Source organism: Chiloscyllium plagiosum, unplaced genomic scaffold (genome assembly GCF_037043375.1).
Source record: "Chiloscyllium plagiosum isolate Xiang-an unplaced genomic scaffold, Cpla_swu_hap1 HiC_scaffold_1, whole genome shotgun sequence".
NCBI lineage: Eukaryota > Metazoa > Chordata > Chondrichthyes > Orectolobiformes > Hemiscylliidae > Chiloscyllium > Chiloscyllium plagiosum.
Window position 1 is genome coordinate 49143106 of NW_028270139.1, and position 20749 is coordinate 49163854.

Genomic DNA, 20749 nt, shown 5'->3' on the forward strand with positions numbered 1-20749 from the left:
CCATACCTGGAGTACTGTGTACAGTTTTGGTCTCTTTACTTGAGAAGGGATGTACTGGCATGGGTGGGGGTGCAAAGGAGGTTCTCTAGGTTGATTCCGAGAATGAGAGGATTGGTTTATGAGGAGCGATTGAGTAGACTGGGACTATACTTATTTGTGTTTAGGAGGAGGGGGGAATCTTCGACAAACATATTAAGTTACGAAGGGAATACATAAGAAAGAAGTAGGGAGGTTGTTTCCACTAGAACTAGGGGACATGGCCTCAAAATGACTTGTGTTGAGGAAGAATGTCTTCACCCAGAGTGTTGTGACTCTCTGGAATTTCCTGCCCAGTGAAGCAGTTGAGGCTACCTTGTTGAACGTTTTTCAGGCAAAGATAGATTTTTGAACAGTAAAGGAATTAAGGATTATGGTGAGTGGGCAGGTAAGTGAAGCTGAGTCCACGAAGCGTTCAACCATGATCTTGTTGAATGGCGGAGCAGGTGCCTACCCCTGCTCCTATTTCTTATGTTTTTATGTTCATATGGAATGCTCTTCTTCATTGGCAGATATATAGAATACAAAAGAAGGGGTATATGAAACAGTAAAAGACACAGGTGAGACCACAATTGGTGTATTGTGTGCAGTTCTGGTCCCCACATTACAGGAAGGATGCAATTTCTCTGGAGAGACTGCAAAGAAGATCTACTAGACAGCTGCCAGGGCTGGAGAGTTGTAGCTACGAGGACGGTTGGATTTGTGTTTCGTGGAATAGTAGTCTGAGAAGTGACATTATTGAGGCATGCAAAATTTTGAATGTTCGAGAGAGAGTAGACAAGGGGACCCTATATCCCTTGGCAGAAAGTTAAAAAACCAGGGGTCATAGATTCAAGATGAATGGATTAGAGGGAGCAAGAGGAAAACTGTTTTTTTTTTTACAAGAGGGTGGTGGGTGTCTGTAGTTTGCTGCCTGAGTTGGTGGTGTAAGCAGAGACTCTAAACTCTTGTTAAAAGTACCTGGATCTATCCCTTAAGTGCTGTAAGCTGCATGGCTATGGACTATGTGCAGGAAGATTCTCTTGGTGTCTTTTGGCATGTTTAAGATGGGCCAAATGGCCCCCTTCTATGCTGTATAATTTCTATGGTGCTAAACTCTACATTAATATGGCAAATTTTACTTCAGTTGCAGGACAAAGATAAAAATACATTTCATGAAGAATTTATCAATTTGTTGAAGTATCCCATGACCATTTACAAGCGAGAGCCAGCAGTAGAGCGAATAATTGAATTTGTTGCAAGGTTTGTTACTGCATTTGAAGAGCCTGGAGATGAAGAAATTGATGAAGAAAATTCTTTCATGTCATTCCTATTTCGTTTTTTGCTCAAGGTGCAGTGTTATTTCTGAAGTTCTTGCATGCGAAAACAGACAGCATGGATTTTACTGCTATTTCATTTTACTTACTAAAATCTGGTTGATAATGGCTTTCCTCCCTATATGTCATTTTTCAATATGAAAATGCTTTTAAATTGTAAGAAAATATCTAGTGCAATATCAGCATCAGCCCTTTTTGTATTTTTGATACTGAAATTTGGTTTGTTGTCCAGGAAAGTTTTTTTTTCAACACTACTATGCTAAAAACTAACCTTGAAGTGACCAGCTTTTCATGGTGTTTTGCAAATTTATTCTGTTTTTCTTTGAAAAAGTGCTGCCTTTAAGATGGGGCTATTCTTGTATTGTCCTCCCATGGCCCCTCCCCCCACAACACATACAGACACGCTCACGCGCACACACACACACAGTTATTCCTGTTGAATTATTTTAACTCTGTTCAATTTTATCTTTATTATATGATTGCACTCAATTCCCATTAAAATATGAATGTTTGCTGTTTCTGGGCATTTTTTTTCTAAATTAATTGCTGCATTTACCTGCATAGATGTAACTGCTGTTCAAAATGTGCTTTTAGATACTCTGATACAAGCAATGGTGTGTTTATTTTAAACTCTTAACCCACCATAATGGAAATTTTTTTAAAAATAAATCACGTTTTGAGCTTTTTCTTCAAGGATTTATACAGTGCAAGATTAATGTCTAAATTTGTGTTAGGTGAAGTTCTCACAGATGCTGAGTAAAGTTGTGCAATTGTGACAAAACTAATTCTTAAAGTATACAGATAACTTTAATCCAAACTTTCGAATGCTTGACAAATTGACATAACTAATCTTGAAACTTAATGAAAGAAATGTAATGTGTTCAATTTGAATGTAACTGCTTTGGTTGGGACCATTGATTTTTGTTTTTAACCTTCTGCTGATAGTCTCACAGTGCATGTAGCCACTCTGTTCGATTCCGTGCCTGCCAACTTATCAACAAACTTCTTGGTAGTATGTCAGAAAATGCACAGATTGATGATGAGCTGTATGACCGTATCTACGAAGCCATGCTAGTGAGATTAAAGGACAAATTTCCAAATGTGAGAATACAGGCTGTATTTGCTGTGTCCAGACTTCAAGACCCCACTGATGAAAATTGTCCAGTAATTGATGGTAAGTATTGGTATATACAGTGTATTTTGTCTATTTGTTTACTGTGAATGCTGACAGTTGAAATTTTTAAATTTCTATGCCATCATATCAGTTAAATATTCAGTTTTTTTAGTTGTGAAATGAAGTTAAACAATGTTTTAAAGAGTTTTTAAAATACCCATGATGCAAGTTTTGTTTTTTTTGCATGGTTTGGCTCTTAACCTAGACTACATGGAGATAGTGAGAACAAGGTCCCACAATTGGTTTGGCATAATAAAGGGATATAGTCATAATTGGGAGATCGTTTCTGCAGTTTTGGGTGGAAATGGGAAGTTTGTACAACTTAGCAATCATTTAAAATGGTTATCTTTATCTGTGTGGAGGTGCAGTTGCAAAACGTTTCTTCTGCAAAATGTGCGACTTTTATAAAATATATTGGCTTGAATTTTGCAGTTATTGGCAAAGTACGGGCACTTACTGCTGATCTTTAAGAAACTTGTTCACAAAGGAGTAATAATCTCTGGCTGACATTTCCAATTTCCCAGCAGCAGTTTATAATTTGGTGTCTTGAGATTTAGCATTAGTGACGTGGGAAAGTTAAAAGTAGCTAACCACTTAACTTTTAATTTAAAATTTTGCTCAACAAATTGTGTATGAGTGTAATGAGATGGAAAGTAACAACAAAGCTAAGCAGACATTAAAAATAAATTGTTTTAAAAATATTAATTTTTGACTATTATGGAGAAATTTGACACTCCATGGATATAACATTAGCTTCTTAGCACTACTTAGGGTATTTGGTAGGAACTATAATGTTAGCAAAGCTCATTTTCATCTAATTTACCAAGGGATAATTTCCTCAGTTTTTTGGTAAGGACCTTCTTGTCAACTCAGATCTCAAGTGTGAAAGCAGTCTCTGGAAATTTCTACAGTGCATCCTATGAAAAATTGTAGATTTACTGGCAATTGTTTCTGGGTTACTATGTTATTATGTCCAAGCTCGCCAAGTTGCTATCATTTTAGTGGAGTGGTGGGATTTCCGAAAACTGACATTTTGATGTAATTCCCACAGCAAAATTTGGCCATCACTGGTGACAAAGTGCAAATATTCAATTTAGCTTTTTTTATTTTATTTAGTAAAGAACTTGCTATATTAAAAGTATCTGGTGATATTGAATAGTTAAAGTGCACTAATAGTAAACCATTTATTTTAGCATACTTGCACTTAATTGAATGCGACACCAATCCAGAGGTGAGACGGGCAGTATTATCCTGTATAGGGCCATCAGCAAAAACTCTAACCAAGATAATTGGACGTACAATGGATATTAAAGAGAATGTCAGAAAATTAGCCTATGAGGTGGGTGTTAAAAGTGTGTGTGAGAATATTTGTGCTGCCTGGCTCATGTATTGAATTCTACTCAGCTCCTTTTCACTCTCCAAGCAAATTTAATAATGAAAGTTCATACTTGTTATAAATTTGCAGAAAACGTTTGATCATTACATTAATTGTCACGGGTTCCATTATAAACTCCAATAGGTAATGACCTTAAAAGTATGGGTTTGATACACTTTATGACAGCCTATTTGATACAGACTTGTGAGGAAAATTCAAAACATGGCAGCTTTTTGCTTTTTTGTTTGTTTATTTTTGTAATTTCATTCTCGAGCCGTTCCTTTTTTTAACTACAGCCTTTATAATTTATTAGTTGATCGTTAGGCCTTAACCTTGCACATTCTTTCTATTTTAATATGCACAAAGTTTCGCTGGTGTTTTTTAACAAACAGATTAACTTGATACAGTTTTAAGAGAAACCTTCAATATAGGCAGCTTCAACTTCCCTTCAAAGTACTTAGTTACTTCAAAAGAAAGGCAAATTTTAACATTTAGAAAAACAAAGACGTCAGGCATGGAGGACATGATCACCTGAAAGTTATTGTCCAAGTCTCTCACTATTTCAGTTTGAAAGTATATTGCTGCACTTTCACTTCAAAATATTGTAACTTTCTCCTGAAAGCAGATACTTGAATCTAAAACATACGGATTATGGAAGCTCAACAGGGCATTTCACCACCGTCTTTCTCAATAAAAATTCTTTCATGGAATATGTTCATTGCTGGCGGGCATCCCTAATTGCTTTCAAGAAGGTAGTGCTAAGCTGGTTGCTTTCACTGCTGCAGTCCATGTGGTAAATGCGTACCTGCAATGCTATTGGGATGGGAACTCCAGAACTTTAACACAGTCAGTGAAGGAGTGGTGATATAATTCCTAGTCAGGATGATCTGAAGCTTGATGGGAAGTCTATGGGTGTTGGTAGTGTCCCCATATATCTGTTACCTTTGTTCTCCGAAGCGATAGAGGTCACAGGCTTGAAGGTACTGTTGAAAGAGGTTTGTTCTCTCAAACAACTGGGGAATCGGCAATAACTTCTAACCTTGTAACGATACCCACATTCCACAAACAAGTGTATGATAACCCAGATGCAATGTCGTTCTCTAATTTAGCTCTCAGTAACTGAATGTTGGTTGGCTTATATGGCTAGATGGATACACAAAAATCAGAAACATGGTAAATCGTGGAAGCCTTCCTACCTTTACCCCCCCTGCTCGTGGAGTGGTTACCCTCAAGTTGTACATAACAAACTGGATGCGCAGAAATGTCTGTGTTATCAAATTAATCTTCACTTATTTGAATGATACAGTATTCCTATTGGTTTGTAAAAGCTGCAATTTTTTTGCATTGAAATATAATATTTTAAATGTGCATTGCATCTTCTCTTACCCCACTATTGACAGCTGCAATTTAAGATTCTGGATTAGTGGTGCTGGAAGAGCACAGCAGTTCAGGCAGCATCCAAGGAGCTTCGAAATCGACGTTTCGGGCAAAAGCCCTTCATCAGGAATAAAGCTTTATTCCTGATGAAGGGCTTTTGCCCGAAACGTCGATTTCGAAGCTCCTTGGATGCTGCCTGAACTGCTGTGCTCTTCCAGCACCACTAATCCAGAATCTGGTTTTCAGCATCTGCAATCATTGTTTTTACCTAGCTGCAATTTAAGATGCCGAGGCCACAAACTCTGAAGTTCTAATTCTCAATGTCTCTGCCCTTTCATCTCTCTCACCGTTTAAGACCTTTCTTGAAAATAATTTGTTTGATTAGTCTTCCTGATAAGTCCTTTTAACTCATTGTTGATTTTTAAAAATTTATATCTGAAAGTTTTGGACTGTTTAAAGGGCAATTTTGGTTGTTAATTAAAATGAATCGAAAATAGATTTTTATCTCTTTTAGCAATGATGTTTATATTTTTAAAATTTACATGATACAATTTCTATCACAAATATGTTGGCATGTGGCACAAACTTGGCATGTGATTCAGCAAATTTATCAATTATCTGTCCATTTAGGTTTTAGCAGAAAAGATCCATATAAAAGCATTTTCCATTGCACAGAGGGTAAAACTACTTACGCAAGGTTTGACTGATCGTTCAGGTAAGTTATATACATGTAACATTGCTAATAACAGAGTTAATTTCAAAGCCTCCCAAATTTTGTATTGTGTAGCTGTGCAGACTTTGAAACAACATTCATTGTATTTTCTAAAGATTTTCTAAACAAAAATTGTAAGCCAAAGTTTATAGCCTCACCAATAGAAGTGTCTCCGGTTTGAAAATATTCACATTAAGCTGGCAATCTATTTTTGCTTCAGCCCCATTTTCTTTTAGTTTATAGTATCTAATATCCCACATCAGGAAAATGGTGCAGTTCAAGTTGGTGAACCTTCATATATTTCAGCAAATATTTTGTAGTGAGAAGAAAAATTGTTTTCCTTAACCAGCATGCAGTTCTGGATAAGATGCAATCAGTAATCCAATAATCCTTATCAATAGAATTGGTAACACCATCTTGTGAAATGGGTGAAACGCAAGTACGGTCATTGCACTACATGCTCTACTCCATTTTTTTTGCTACACTGCTGCAAATCACTTCCAGCAAATTTGGTGTGGCAACAGTTCATAGAACAGGTCGGAAACTGTTAAACCTATGCCAACTTCAATACAAAATCTAAACCACTCCAACCTCAGTCATAGAGGAATAGAATACAGTGAATAAACTCATTCTAAAGGATCTCCAACTCGTTGCTGGCTGCTTCTCTGAAACATTTAAAGAAATGGACCTTTCCCAGAAGAGCAGAAAATTGACATCATCATTCAACCTGTAGATGAAAATAGGACTCTTGTATATTTTTATAAGCAGGTTACCTTTTATAAAATGTCATTCACAAAGGTGTTCCACTACTTGGGGTATAAAGAAATATATTTCACTGAGGAGCATTCAGTGCTGGAGCTATTTGGGGAAGAAACTCAAGACGAGCGTGTGGATGCTAGCGATGAATTAAAGGAGTTTGTAAAGGGAAATTTGATAGGATTAGAGGCAAGGAGGGAGTTACAAAGAAAGAGTGGCATGAGGTCCTAAAGTATTTCAATACAATAAGGAACATTTTGAATTGGAGGTTGTAGGGGACCAGGATTCAGTATAGATCAGGAAATGTTGACCAATTCAAATTTGAAGTTATCTTACCATTGTGTGTAAGTTTGTTTTTGGTTTGTGGAATCAAGCCTTTTAGATGGTACTATTGTTAATTTTTGGATTGGGCATTTCCACTGTTCTTTGTGGCCAACCTCCCACCTTCTATCCTTGCAAAGCTTGAATTTGAGACTGGGCTGCCTCCATCGTAACTCGTGTAGGTCCATTCATTCACCTGTCCTTGCTGACCTATGTTAGCTCCCTCTCCGGCAATATGTTATGTTAAAATGGCTTGTCTCTGTGTTGTTGGAGTTGGAATGTACATTGAAGGATCCTGGGGCAACCAGAAGCCTTGATGAACAGACATAAGTGAAAATTGCTCTCGAATTTAAGCCTCCAATTGGCTGATTCAGTGATGCTTAGAACACTTCATGATTGTCCCCAGCTCTGAACCTTCGTGAAGAGCTAGGCCAGATATGATGGACTTGTCTGGATGCATAGCCAAAAAAAGTCTAACATAGTCTAAAACTGTTTGTCTCAACTACTCAATTGCCCACTGCCTATACACCCTCTATCTCACCTACTCAATTAAAGACTTGCCCTTGTAAAAAGTAACTGAATATGACAAGTGGTATCGTGTTTCCTCCTTTCATTGAGCCAACTTTGGTAGATTTCCTGCATTTATCCTAAACTGCCTGTTTGGTCCATTTCTGCTTTCGCTGGGATCAGAATATATGTCTGAAAATGGGTATTGTTACGATGTAATGCCACTAACCAGAAGATTTGGCCTTTCCAGTTTGAAATTATCATGTGTTTTACAATCCTGTTGTTGTTTTGTCAATTCCTTTGTTGGCTCTATCCTTACAATCCTCTGAAATCTGTGATTGTGATTGTTCAATCTGCTGTTTTTATCTCGCTAATTTTCAATTGTTCTACCATTTCCAGTCAACTAAATTCTAATCTCTGGATTAAGAGTTTTCTTAAAATTTTCTTTTCTGGTCCTAATATCCCTTTGTGTAGCTTGGTATCGCATTCAAAAGTCTTGAAGTGCCTTTTAATATTTTATACTTATAGAAGTTCGATATAAATGCTGGTCTGTTATTTTGTATCTTTGGAAAGAAGCTTTTTTTTTAGCCATTGTTGATAAGGTTGATTTTTGGTAGCAGGTTGGCTTTTGCACTTCTTGAGCAGAGTGCTGTATAAAAGCTTCACAATGGCTCAGTGGTTAGCACCGATGCCTCTCAGTGCCACGGACCAGAGTTCAATTCCAGCCTGGGCGATTAACTCTCCCAGTGTCTGTGTGTGTTTCCTCTGGGTGCTCCGCTTTCCTCCCCTAGTCCGAAGATGTGTAGGTTAGGTGGATTGGCCATCCTAAATTGCCCATTGTGTCCAAGGATGTGCAGGCGAGGTGACTTCGCCATGGGAAATCTGAGTTAGGGTAGGGGGGTCTGGGTGGGATGCTAGGAGGGAGAGTTAGTATGGACTCAATGGGCTGAATGGCCTACTTCCACACGAGGTATTCTATGTTCCTGAATGTATATTTATCTGTTCAAGTAATGTGATTGTTTATTCTTTATATTTTTAATATTACAGATGCTGTGAAAGAAGTGGTACAGAAAAAGTTGTTGCCAGCTTGGCTTCGCACAATGGAGGGCAACATTTTAGACTTGCTCCACCGTCTGGATGTGGAAAATTGTGTTACTGTGGCTGAATCTGCACTTAATGCCTTGTTTGCTCAAACCCCTCTTGAGGATTTGGTTGAAAAGTGTCAGAGTCTAAATCATGGGTGGGGCAGCCTTTCTGTACGGAAAAAAGAATTATTTTGTACATGCTTATTTAATGTTAGTTGGCTGATGTCTGTTGAGGAACAATGGGATTTGGAAATACAAATTCACAGACTACAAAATGTTGAAATCATGTCAATAACAACAGCAAATCAACTAGTAGGTTTTATTTCTTCGAGAATAGAATTTGGAAATTTTCTTAAGTTTGTATTGAACCTTGACTGGTCCATGGTTAATGTCCTCTGTTGTGGTCGCCACATTTATTTTATAAAACAAAAGGCTGTGGAGGCCCTTGAAGATTCAAATCTAACAGATTTTTGAAATAGTAATAAAGTTTGGTGCAGAGTGGAACAAAATTAAAGACTGTTATTAGGAGAAAAGCACAAAAGGAAAACATCGTGAATTTAGTAGAAGCTACTTTGTCCAGAGAACAAAATGTGGGGAAAATGTGGATTTCATTAAAACAAGATCTAGTTGATGTTTATTCCATAGATATATTGAGGGGCAATAAAATCACCATACGGGGGAGAAGGGAATAGGGCATTCATTTATAAGAAAGAATAGATGTATACTTGTATGAATAGATCAGTTAAGCTACGTGACTTGAATCTGTTCGGTATACTCTATGTAAAAACAAGCATAATTTGCCAAGGACTGCTGTACTTGTTTCAAAATTCCCTGAAAATCTATGGCATTTCCTGTCTGTACTTAAATGCTACCTTGTTACCAGATTAAGCAATTCTTCACACACATTGCAATTTTACTTGAACAGGGCATTTGTTTCTTAAACAAGATCTAAGTTCTGTCTTGCATAATGAGTTAATTTGTAAATGTGAAATGAAAATGAATATTGTCATAGTTGCAGAGGACCATAGACTGTGTTCTCATTAGAGAGAAGCAACTGGCAATGAGCTTAACCTGAGGGTCAATGTTTCTCAGGTGAGATTGGGAACGTGGAGTCTTTGTGGTGATGTCAGCCAGTGTGGGAATTGAATATGCACAGTTGTTGTCAATCTGCATCATAAATTAGCTGTCCAATTAACTGAAGTAACTGACCCCAACATTTTTAAAACTACATGTAATTAATATGTGAAGCCAATAGCAGTGTAAAAATGTTTTCATACTTCTCTTATCAAAGAACTTTATTCATGATTTTAGAATGATGATAGAAAATGTCAGCATCATTACCTGCTGCCACTTTTTCACGCTAACACTTAAGAGATCCTGTTTTGCTGATGGAGGTGGCCTTTGAAAGAGAGATTAATCTGAGGTCCTGTTGGCCCAGTTGTTTAAATGTTAAATATCTCGAAACTAAAGTAGTGATAGACTGCTCCTTAACCAATCTCCATCAAAAATATTTTGAGATAATCTTTCTCTCTACTCTGAAACCTTGGTGTATCTGGGAAGCCAAGCAGGCCATGAGATCCGTGGACTGTTCTACCTTGTGGTTAGGTCATGGAGGATATGTAGCTCACCCTTACTTGGTTTGCCTTTGATCCACATCTCTCAGTAGCCTCACATGTTAAATTTTGTGTTGAAATTTCAAATTGATCTGTATCTTCATTTTCTTTTTGGGAAATAATTCCACCTTTCCAATCCTCCTTATGTGAAAAAGTATTTCCTGATTTCACCCTAATTTTGCTCATTTTAAATTTGTGCTTTGATTCCCCAAAAGAGAAGCTCGATATTCTGCAGCTATTGTATCAAGCTAAATGTTACCAGATCATCCTTCAACGATGTAGCTTGCATTTCCAAATTTACATTTATGCAACCAATGCTCTCAATTTAATCTGTTAAACCCCCATATAATTTTGTGAATCTGTGCTGTACCCCTGCCACAGCTAGAACTGAATTAAATATTATGATGCATGGTATGCAAAATGACTCTTGTGTTTGCCTATGTTGACAGTTAAGATACTTTATTACTTATTATTGTAAATTCATAAAGCCAAGTGATTAATTATATTCAGTGACATAAGGAGTTGTATCATGTGGACGGTTAGTTAGAGCATCATATTATCTCTTTCCTGTTACCACCGGAAAAACAATAGCACAGAGCATTTGTCCGACTGTTGGTGTTTTGGGTTCTCTACGTCAAATGCCATGCTTATATCTATTCATCCAAAATGTTCACTATGCATCCTCCATATAATTTAGGCAGCAAGACAAAGTAAGATTATCTGATGAAGGGTTGATAGCAATTTCATCTCTTGAGTGAGAAAGCAATGGGTTCAAATTCCAGTCCTAGCTTTTAGCACACGATTAAAACTGACACTTAAGAGCAGAGTTGATGAGAGGCATTGTTGATGTCTTTTAGATAAGGATTCAGTTTAAATTGCCTATCCAATGTTCAAGTGAATGCAAAAGATCACATTGTACAATCCAAACTTCTCAGTATCTTGGCCACGTTGTGCCCTCAACCAACACCACAACCAAATTTATAAATTCATTTCTTGGTAATTTACCAAGACCTCTCCATAGCACTTTCCCAACTCTCATCCCTGTCATCTAGAAGAACAAGGGCAACAGATATATGGAAACACTTCCACCTGCAAGTTTCCCTCCACATTGCTCATCATCCTGATTTGGAAGTATATTATTGTTGCTTCACAGTTATTTGATCAAAATGCTAGGACTCAATGGTAGCACTGTGGGCTTTCCTACACTAAATGAACTGAGGTGATTCAAGAAATAGCTTGTCACCTGTTACCCCTCAAACCATTTTTAAGCTAGTAGCCCAGACCGTAACTTTGCTATTCGTTTTAGGTAAGTGTATAGTGGATATTCCCAGAGTGAATTAGCTGATTCGACTGCCAGGTTTTAAACAAACCAAATTTATTTACAAAATTATGAAATGAAACGCAAAGCACAAAGTAGAATACTGGAAAGCTTATCCTATCCACAAACCCAACAGACTATCCTGATGTAATGATGCAGTCCCAATAAACGCATCCCTTAATACAAAGAGTAAAAATGAAACAAACCAGGGCTTACAGGCTTGGAAGATAGAGACACGGTTACTGTACTGAATTAAAAACTCTAATCTAAACAAAGGCTAGCTACATATAAGACATGAAAGCCTTAGACTGGAGGCATTATCTGTTTGGGGTAAACAAAAAGGGCCCCAATAAACCTTTCAAACCTAGCCAAGTTGGAGCCTGGCAAATAATCCCCTCTCTGGGGGAAAAAAAATCTCAAAGGAATAGTAACCTTATAAAAAGATCAGCATTGTGACACATAGTCTTGAACAGTTCAATGGGCAATAAATGCCAATGTGCAATTGAACCCACATCCCTAGAATAGATTTTTAAAAATTATAATACATACTTTAGTTGCTAAATTGTCTTAAAAGCAGTGACTATGTTCCCAAAAGAATAAGTTGTAAATTACATTTACATGTGATGTCCTAACTCTCTGGATGTTTTAGAAATTATAATTACTTCTTCAGCATAAGGCAATGATTTGTAACTTCTTTGATGCCATATTTCAACCTGCCTTGTGAAAATGTTGTCTTATCTTTCAGAAAGGTGATATCAGCAGAAAGTCTTACTTGTGAGAATGCTCTATATTGGAGGTGCCTCTGCAAATACATAAAGTCAATGGGAGATGAAAGGGAAGAAGCCTTAGAGAAACTTTTACCTGAAGCAGCCATTTATGCTGCATATCTCTTGAGGTACACCTCTTGAAATTTCTTATGAATCTAAAATATGATGTTGTCAGTCTTTCCAAACCTATTTTGGTTTATGAAAAGGTTTCTCATTTAATTTTCAGTAATTTCCCATGTCTGATCTGTTTTACACTGCCAGTTTCCTCACTATATAGCTCTTGTATAATTACAATTGTTGACATTGAAGTATTTTGCTTGGTGCATGTAGAAAATAATGTATGTGGAATATAAAAGAGATTTGCGTGTCCTTGATCATAAATTGAAATTATTGCAACAATAGTTGGTGGCAACAATTAAAGTAAGTCTGATGCTGTTGAATTGAAAGTTTGAATTGATCTTGAAATAAAGAAGCAATAGTGCTGGTTTATAATTAATTTTTGTCTGATGGAACTTGAGTACTGTACAGTTGCCACATTATGAAAGGATAAGGGATCAAAGGTTATGGGGAAAAGTGGGAAAACGGGGTTTTGGCCATGATTGAATGGCAGAGCAGACTCAATAGCTTGAATGGCCTAATTTCTGCTACGTCTTGTGGTCATTGCAGCTATTGAAAGGATAACTGATGAAAAGCAATAATTGAGAGGATGAAGAAATTGGATTATGAGAAAAGTGTAAATTAGGGACAAGCTTATTGTAATAGAGACTAAAACGTCATGGCTGTCTATGATTCCAAAAGGGCCAAACAAGGTAGACTAACAGTTAATTCAGCTTGTCCAGCACAGCAGAACCTGAAGCCACAACCTGGACTTAAAAGGGGATAAATTAAAAACTAATTATTTCAGTGAGTGAGTGGTTAATCTATGAGTAGCTCACTGCAGCAGGCAATGGGACAAGATAGAATTGATTTATCAGATGCAAGTTATACTTTTGTTGAAACGAATAATATTTTGGCATACAGTGTGCGAACAAGTAATTTGAAAAATTAATGGTGTAGCAGTCTCTGAAATATGTAGTTCGCTAAGCTTTCCAGCACGGGGAAATGCTGCTTTCCTCATCTTTGGCTCTGTTGTGGAGTAATTGATGGAGATTGACCATTTTGATTAGGCAGTGACACTATTGTTATGTCATGTGACTTCCAGGAATGATGGTGATTTGCATTAACCTTCATCCTCTTTGTCTAGCAATTCATATCTGCAGACAATTTTTAGGGAACATCAAGCTAAACTTTGCAGTGACATTTGCAATGTTCTTCGTTTTGTAATTAGCTACCTGAAAAATCTTCCAATACTGAATGAATCACAAAGAGCTGACTTTGTGCAAATTGAAGAAGTAATGAAGAAAGAATTCATTAGCCAGCAGCTGATCATTCTTGTTGGTTGCCTGGATACATCAGAAGAAGGTGGCAGGTAATTTTTGTTGTCATTTCTTCGAATTTATCTGCACATATCAGGTATTACAGAGGAATCTCAATGATCCAGCATTCAATTGTCCGAATATCGGATTATTCAGCAAGATCTCAAGGTCCCGATGCTTGGCTAAACTATGTTATCCGGCATTCAATTATCTGGAATTCGGTTAACCGAACGAAATACTCCCCGCCCATGCCTTTCATATAATCAAGGTTCCTTTGTACTTAAGTTGAAAATCTTAAGTACGTTAAAGATGCATTAGCCTCAGAAATAAATTCATATAACTCCTATAACTACTGTTGAGGTAATCGAAGCTGGATGTGAGTCTCTGAACCATTTTTATGTACTGTATAACAGTTTGTGTTTTATTAATTCTGCTTCAGCATTGGAAATAGAATGGAGCAAGAACTAAAAGCATATGTGTTTAAGTATTCTTAACAGCACACACATTGTAAAATTATCCAAAGGTAACATCAAATGCTAATAATTAAACTTAGTGTCAAGACATGAAACAATTTTCTGTATGGGGTGGGGTATAAAGCTGCTAGCTATGGATTAACTAGTCATCAAATGACACAGCACGGATGAAGGTTATTTGCCCATCATGTCTATGCCAGTGTTTGGTAGAGCTATTCAATTAGTCCCACTACTTTGCTCTTTCCCCAGAGTCATGTGACTATTTTTCTTTTAAATACATATCCCATCCCTTTTGAAAGTTATTGTTGAATACAAAGTTGTGCAGGTCAGGTGAATTGGCCATGCTAAATTGCCCATAGTGTTAGGTGTATTCGTCAGAGGGAAATGGGTCTGGGTGGGTTACTGTTTGGAAGGTCAGTGTGGACTTGTTGGACTGAAGGACCTGTTTCCACACTGTAGGGAATCTAATCTAATCTAATCTGTCTTTGACTATCCTTTTCACGCAGTGTTTCGTAGATCACAAGTGTCAACTTGTTTCTGATTCTTTTTTCTTAATGTATTTCTGTATCTTCTAATTTCTGACCCATATGCCACTGGAAACCATCACCTCTTAACCTTTCATATTTTTGAATACTTCTATTACATCTCTCTCTTTATCCTTGTGTACTTGAAGAATACTAGTTTTTTTTCTAGCTCCCCCACCAAACTAAACAGAGGTTTCCTAAAGTGTTGTGCCTAGAATTAACCACATTGTTCCAATTGTGAACCAAATAGTGCTTTATATAGGTTTGGCATAGCCTCCTTGCATTTGTATTCTATTCCTCTATACATAAGATTCCCTTTGCATTTTCAATAACCTTCTGAACTTTATCTGCCTTCATCAAAGGTTAGCATTCATACATCCCTGTCTCTGTTCCTGCATCTTCTTTAAAATTGAGCCATTTAGCTCATTTTGCCTATCCTTTGAACCAAGATGTATTGCTCCATGTTCTCAATTAAATTTAACCTGTTATGTTCACGTATATATTTCACCAGTCTGTCTATACATATTCTTCAGAAATCTTACTATTCTTTTCATTGTTTGCAACATTTCAGAACTTGCTATCATTTGCAATCTTTGAAATTATACCCGGTACACCAGTGTCCAGATCATTAATATATGCCTATAAATGAGAGCCATGGTTCAAATACTTGCCTGGTTGGTAGCAGAATAATTTTCCTTTAATGTGATAATCCCCTATTCATCAAAGCTTTCTGACTCTTGGCCAATCTCAAATCCATATAGATACTGCCCTTTTAATCCCACAATCTTCAATTTTGCTAACATGTCAGCTAAGTGATACTTTATCAACCATAAACAGATCTGAAGTTTTGACCTGTGGAGCTGTTTTGGGAATCTTTCTTTTATTGCTCAAGACTCAATGGTGGGGAAAAGATGGAGATGAAAACCAATATTGGGGAGGTGGTCTCCATCTCCAAACTTTTCTATTCTAATTCTGTTGTCTAATTTATTAGGAAATGTCTGCTGTCAGTGTTGCAAGAAATTCTGATCTTGCCCAACACACCAAGTTCCCTTATTGCGTTGCTAATGGAACAATTGCTGTCCGTCCAGAAGGATGATGACCGGAGGATTCGACTGGTAGGACTGTGCTTCTTCTGTGTTTTTAATTGTGTCAAAATGACTGCCTCCTTTAATACAGCAAGGTTTATAATACATTTTGCATCAGTTAGTTTAAAACAAAATTCTCCTATACTTTTGGATTTGCTTTGCCATGGATATTTTGCTTGTTGTGAGACCATTTAACATAATCATGTAATTTCAAACATGGATGAAGACGAAAATCAGATGTCTCAGATGATATATATTTTGTCAAGAAAATGTGGGTAGCACCAGAAGGTGCAAATTTAACTCCTTTCACCAAAAAGAATGGTGACAGTAATTTAACATCAGTTATTGAAACGTACTTAGAAAAGTTCAAATTAATTAGACAGTCAATGTGGTTTGTGAAAGGAAAGTCAAGTTTAACCAGTTTTTTGGAGCTCTTTGAGGAAAGAACATGTGCTTTGGATGAAGGGGGTCCAATAGATGAGCCATACTTAGATTTTCAGAAGGCATTTGACAAGTTGCCATGTGAATGGTTATTTGGAAAATGAAAGGTCATGTTATAGGCAATAACATATTGACATGGATAGAAGAGTGGCTCGCCAACAGGAAACAGTGAGTAAGCTTAAATGGATTACTTTCTGGTTGCCAAGCTGTCACTAAAGGTGTACCATGGGAATCGGAACTGCAGCCTCAGCATTTTACAATTTCTTTAAATGACTCTGGTGAAAGAATCGAAGACTTGGTTGCAAAATCCGCTGGTGAAACAAAAGTAGGGAAGAAATTTGTTTAGATGTAATAAGGAGGGTCAAAAGGATATAATACTTAACTGAGTCAGAAAGATCTGGTAAATGGGGTGTAATGTGGGAAAGTGTGAAATTGTACATTTGGCAGATAGAATGGAAAAATAAAAGTGTATTTTGTAATTGGTGAGAGATTTGATGTTGAAATGAGGCATCTGGGTGGCCTTGTTATGAAACCCAAACATTAGTATTCAGGCGCAAAAGGTTAATTAGGAAAGTTAATAGAATGTTATTGTTTATTGCAAGGGAAATTAAAAAAGGTATGGTGATGTTTCCCTTCTGCATTGTTGAAACATCATCTGGAGTACTGTGTGCAGTATTGATTTCCTTATTTAAGGGAGAACATAAATATGATGGAAGCAGTTCAGGGGTTTATCAGACTAATATCTGGAATGGGTGTGTTGTTTGATACCAAAAGGTTGGATAGGCTAGGCTTGGACCTGCTGGAGTTTAGAAGAATAAGAGTCAACTTGTTTGAAGCGTAGAAGATCCTTAGCTGTCTTTCCAGGGTAAATGTGGAAAGGATGTTTCCTTTTGTTGGAAATTCTAGACCTAGGGGCCACTGTTTTAAAGATAACAAAATATTTTTCTTGAACCTAATGAGTCTTTTGAAACTCTGCTTTTTGAGGAACAGAGTATGAATATATTAAGCCAGAGATAGATCAGTTCTTGATAAACAAGAAAGTGAAAGCTTATTTGATGTAGTCAAGAATGTAGAGTTGAGGTTTCAATCAGATCAGGCATGATCTTATTAAATGATGGAGCTCGCTCAAGTAGCCTATACCTGCTCCTAATCTGTATGTTTAGATTGCAAAAAGTCTTTCTGCCATCTTCACATCATGGCATTGGTTTACTTAAAGATCATTAGACTTATTTGATGAGTACTGCAAGAAATATGCTCACAAGAGTCAGTCTAGATTTGTTCTAATCTACCATTTGATAGGGACATCACAGGATTGTGGAATTGTGGCATTAAGCAACAAATTTCAGATCTCAGTCAGTGCCTGCATCTTTTATGGTCATGTTGCCTCTTCATACATCCCTCAACCTGGATAGATCAATTGAAGGCAGCCATGTTATATCTATCCCATTGCCAATACCTCTGCTGCATACTGTCTATCTCCATATATGTGGTTCCTGATCTTATACTTTAGGTTATAACCTTGGTTCACTGATTTCACCTGATGTTCTGTTCAGAATTCTGCAATGTATAGAATGTTGTATACAAAAAATTAGAACATTTTACCCAACCATAGCAGATCAGTATTGGCACAACCATGACCAAGGATACATTGTTGCATATTTTCTGATATTGCCCAACCCTTCATTTGTCAAGGATGCTGGAGGCCATTGGAGGAGTTATAAGCTTAGCTAATTATCTAAGCCATCAATACTGTGTGGACAAGGAATGCCTTATACGTAAAAGCTCAATTAACCTCTTTTTGACCACTAGAAGGTGCACTGACCAGTGACAATGCAGCTATGATGTCAAAAAAATTGGTGTCCACCCTTCTGTAGGACAACTGCTTCTTGATAATTTAATGTGTAATGTATGCATGAATCTCAGGGGGAAAAAAAAGAACAGTGGTTTTAGGGCCCCTTCAGATCACCAAACTGATCTATTATTGCTGTAACCTACTAAAACATCATAATTGTCACTGTATTTATTTGCAGATATTTTGAGATTGCAGTATAGCGACTACACCAAGGAAACAATTTAAGGATTGTACAATTTATTTTTAAAAAATCAAACATTTATTTTGTAATCACTGGAAAGTAGAACCAGATTTAATCAGTGAAAAATACATTTAGAGTAGGTTTATTCGTAAGAGTTGCTTTATTTGCCAATAAATGTTGCAATGATTTTGGCAGGTTTTAAAGTGAGACAAAAAAGTGGTAGCTTATGTGCAGCGGAATGCTGTCTTTTATGTCTGTGACATAACAGCAGTTTACATTCCATTGCTCCTTTGTAAAATAGCTTCTGAGGTTCGTATCCCAGGCATCTAAATGATAGTGGATGCTCAATGCTTGCATGAACATCTCAGCTCCAGCTTCCTGCTATCAATTTTGATGACATCATTTTAGGAATACATTAGAAAACATCTTGTATAGGATGCCAGGCAAAGTTACAACAGAAACTGAACATTTTCCAGTAGAGCAGATAAGTAGAAGACCAAATCACCTCTTGGGAGTGGAATTGAGAATTTAATGGCTCACTAATGTCGACTTTAATAAACAGACAAGATGAAAATATTAATTTAACAGGAAATACATGAATAATACCTTGCATGAAATAAATTAGCATTTTGGGAAAGATAGACATTCGGAGAGCGTGATGCCAGGCTTCTTTTGTGAACTTGCAAGTCATCGTTTAGCAATTGTCACTGATAAAGGACTGCCTTGTCAATTACAGAAATGTAGAACGTATATACATTCATAATTGAATTTGACTGTTGAACAACTGTTCAGTTTTAATTATTTGATTTGTTACCACAGGTTGCAGAGATAATATCAGATGTTCGGGAACCAATTGTTCATACTGAAGCATTGGAGAATGCTGATGAACAAAGGAAAAGACAAGTTGAGGTATAAATATTTAGGATAGCAATTGTTATGGCTATGCATGGTTCGTAAATACAAAGTACTATTTAAAAATCAATGAGACATTTTGGCCTTTTTAAAGATCCTTGAAGGTTTTGTTTTATGATACATCTGAATTATAAGTTAAACAATGATGTGCAATATTTAGAAATTGGTTAATTTATTTACTGGCCACAGCTTTTGTAGAATTGATTTAATTGCTTTGAAAATTATGGCTTTTTCTCACCTGTCATAAACCTAGCCATATTCTTATCAGAGTATAGCTAATTTAACTTAATCGCTGCATTATATAGCCTGTTTGAAAGGAGACTGGTGTAATTCCATTCCTGCTAAATGCTGTCTATTTGGTAGAGTCTTCAATTTTCCTGGAACTAATTGCAGTTCCTTCAGACACAATTCTGTGTGGCACTAGCCATCTGAGAATGTTATTAATCATTGTCACCTTATTCACAACAACCCACACATCCTGTGGATGAAACTTTACAAGCTCGTTGAAATTATTTGTGAAAGTACTTGAGATGATGGATTATTTCAAATTAGCAGAACAGACAATGAAGATAAATTTGCAAAACGATAATGATTTTGGTAAGATAATTAGGAAAATGTTTTTACTTGTTTGTAGTGTGTGATGAAAGGTATACTTAATTTATGTAATTTTAGGATTTGGAATTTAAAATACAGGCAGGTGGATGTGGGTCAGTTCTGTGAAGATAATTTTTTTTAACCAGGTCAAAATAATTTGGAACAGTGACTCAAGTGCCTCAATTTGAAGAAAGCATGTGACTGCAGTAAGTACCTGACAGAAGTGTAGTGTTAATGGATGGACCATTTATACTACTACATTTTACAACAGACTCGAAAGCTGTTGGTTTAGTTTTGACTTTAGAACAACCATTCAAGGTCTCTGATCAGAAGGGAGAACTATTTCTCCCAGCAGCATCCAGCTTTTAGTTGTGTGGAGCTTCTAAGTCAGGAGAGCTTGGTAAGAAATCTTCAAGTTGTTCAAAAATGAATAAATTTAGGTCATTAGAAATGCAAGCATTTTAATGTGAGCAAACACAAAGGAATCACACACTGTTCCTGCCATTCAAAGAAAATAAACTGGGATGAATCAGTTAAGTTAAAAACTTCGAATCATGATAGAAATGAAACTTCTCTGGTATTGGGTATCAGCAAAAGGATAGTGTAATGAACAGGTGAAACTTTGTTTTGTTGTTTCTGTTAAGATGTTTCTAACTGTCTTAGGCTTTTTGAGGTTTTTTTTCTCTTTTTGTTTGTGTCGTGGTTATGTTCTTAAGAAATATCTGCAGCCTCGTGAATGTGTTCACTGATTAACCACCATAGTAACCAACTTCTAAAATTAAACATAAGAACAATCAAGCCAGGTTTCAGAGGAACCTGTTCTGAGGAAGGGTCACCGGACCCAAAATGTTATCTCTGATTTCTCTTCACAGTTGCTGCCAGACCTGCTGACCTTTTCCAGCAACTTCTGCGTTT

The 20749-nt window shown here is 36.7% G+C and overlaps 1 protein-coding gene across 2 annotated transcripts in view; it reads left to right on the forward strand.

Moving 5' to 3' along the window:
- Window positions 1-20749, forward strand: part of ncapg (non-SMC condensin I complex, subunit G) — a 62465-nt gene that overhangs the window by 17018 nt on the left and 24698 nt on the right. For both annotated transcript variants that reach the window (XM_043694225.2, XM_087986794.1), the window contains exons 3-11: window positions 1163-1366; window positions 2298-2526; window positions 3720-3865; window positions 5909-5993; window positions 8622-8814; window positions 12336-12485; window positions 13685-13825; window positions 15761-15884; window positions 19148-19237. In XM_043694225.2, the coding sequence (XP_043550160.1) occupies window positions 1163-1366; window positions 2298-2526; window positions 3720-3865; window positions 5909-5993; window positions 8622-8814; window positions 12336-12485; window positions 13685-13825; window positions 15761-15884; window positions 19148-19237 (1362 nt within the window). The remainder of the gene's footprint in view (window positions 1-1162; window positions 1367-2297; window positions 2527-3719; window positions 3866-5908; window positions 5994-8621; window positions 8815-12335; window positions 12486-13684; window positions 13826-15760; window positions 15885-19147; window positions 19238-20749) is intronic.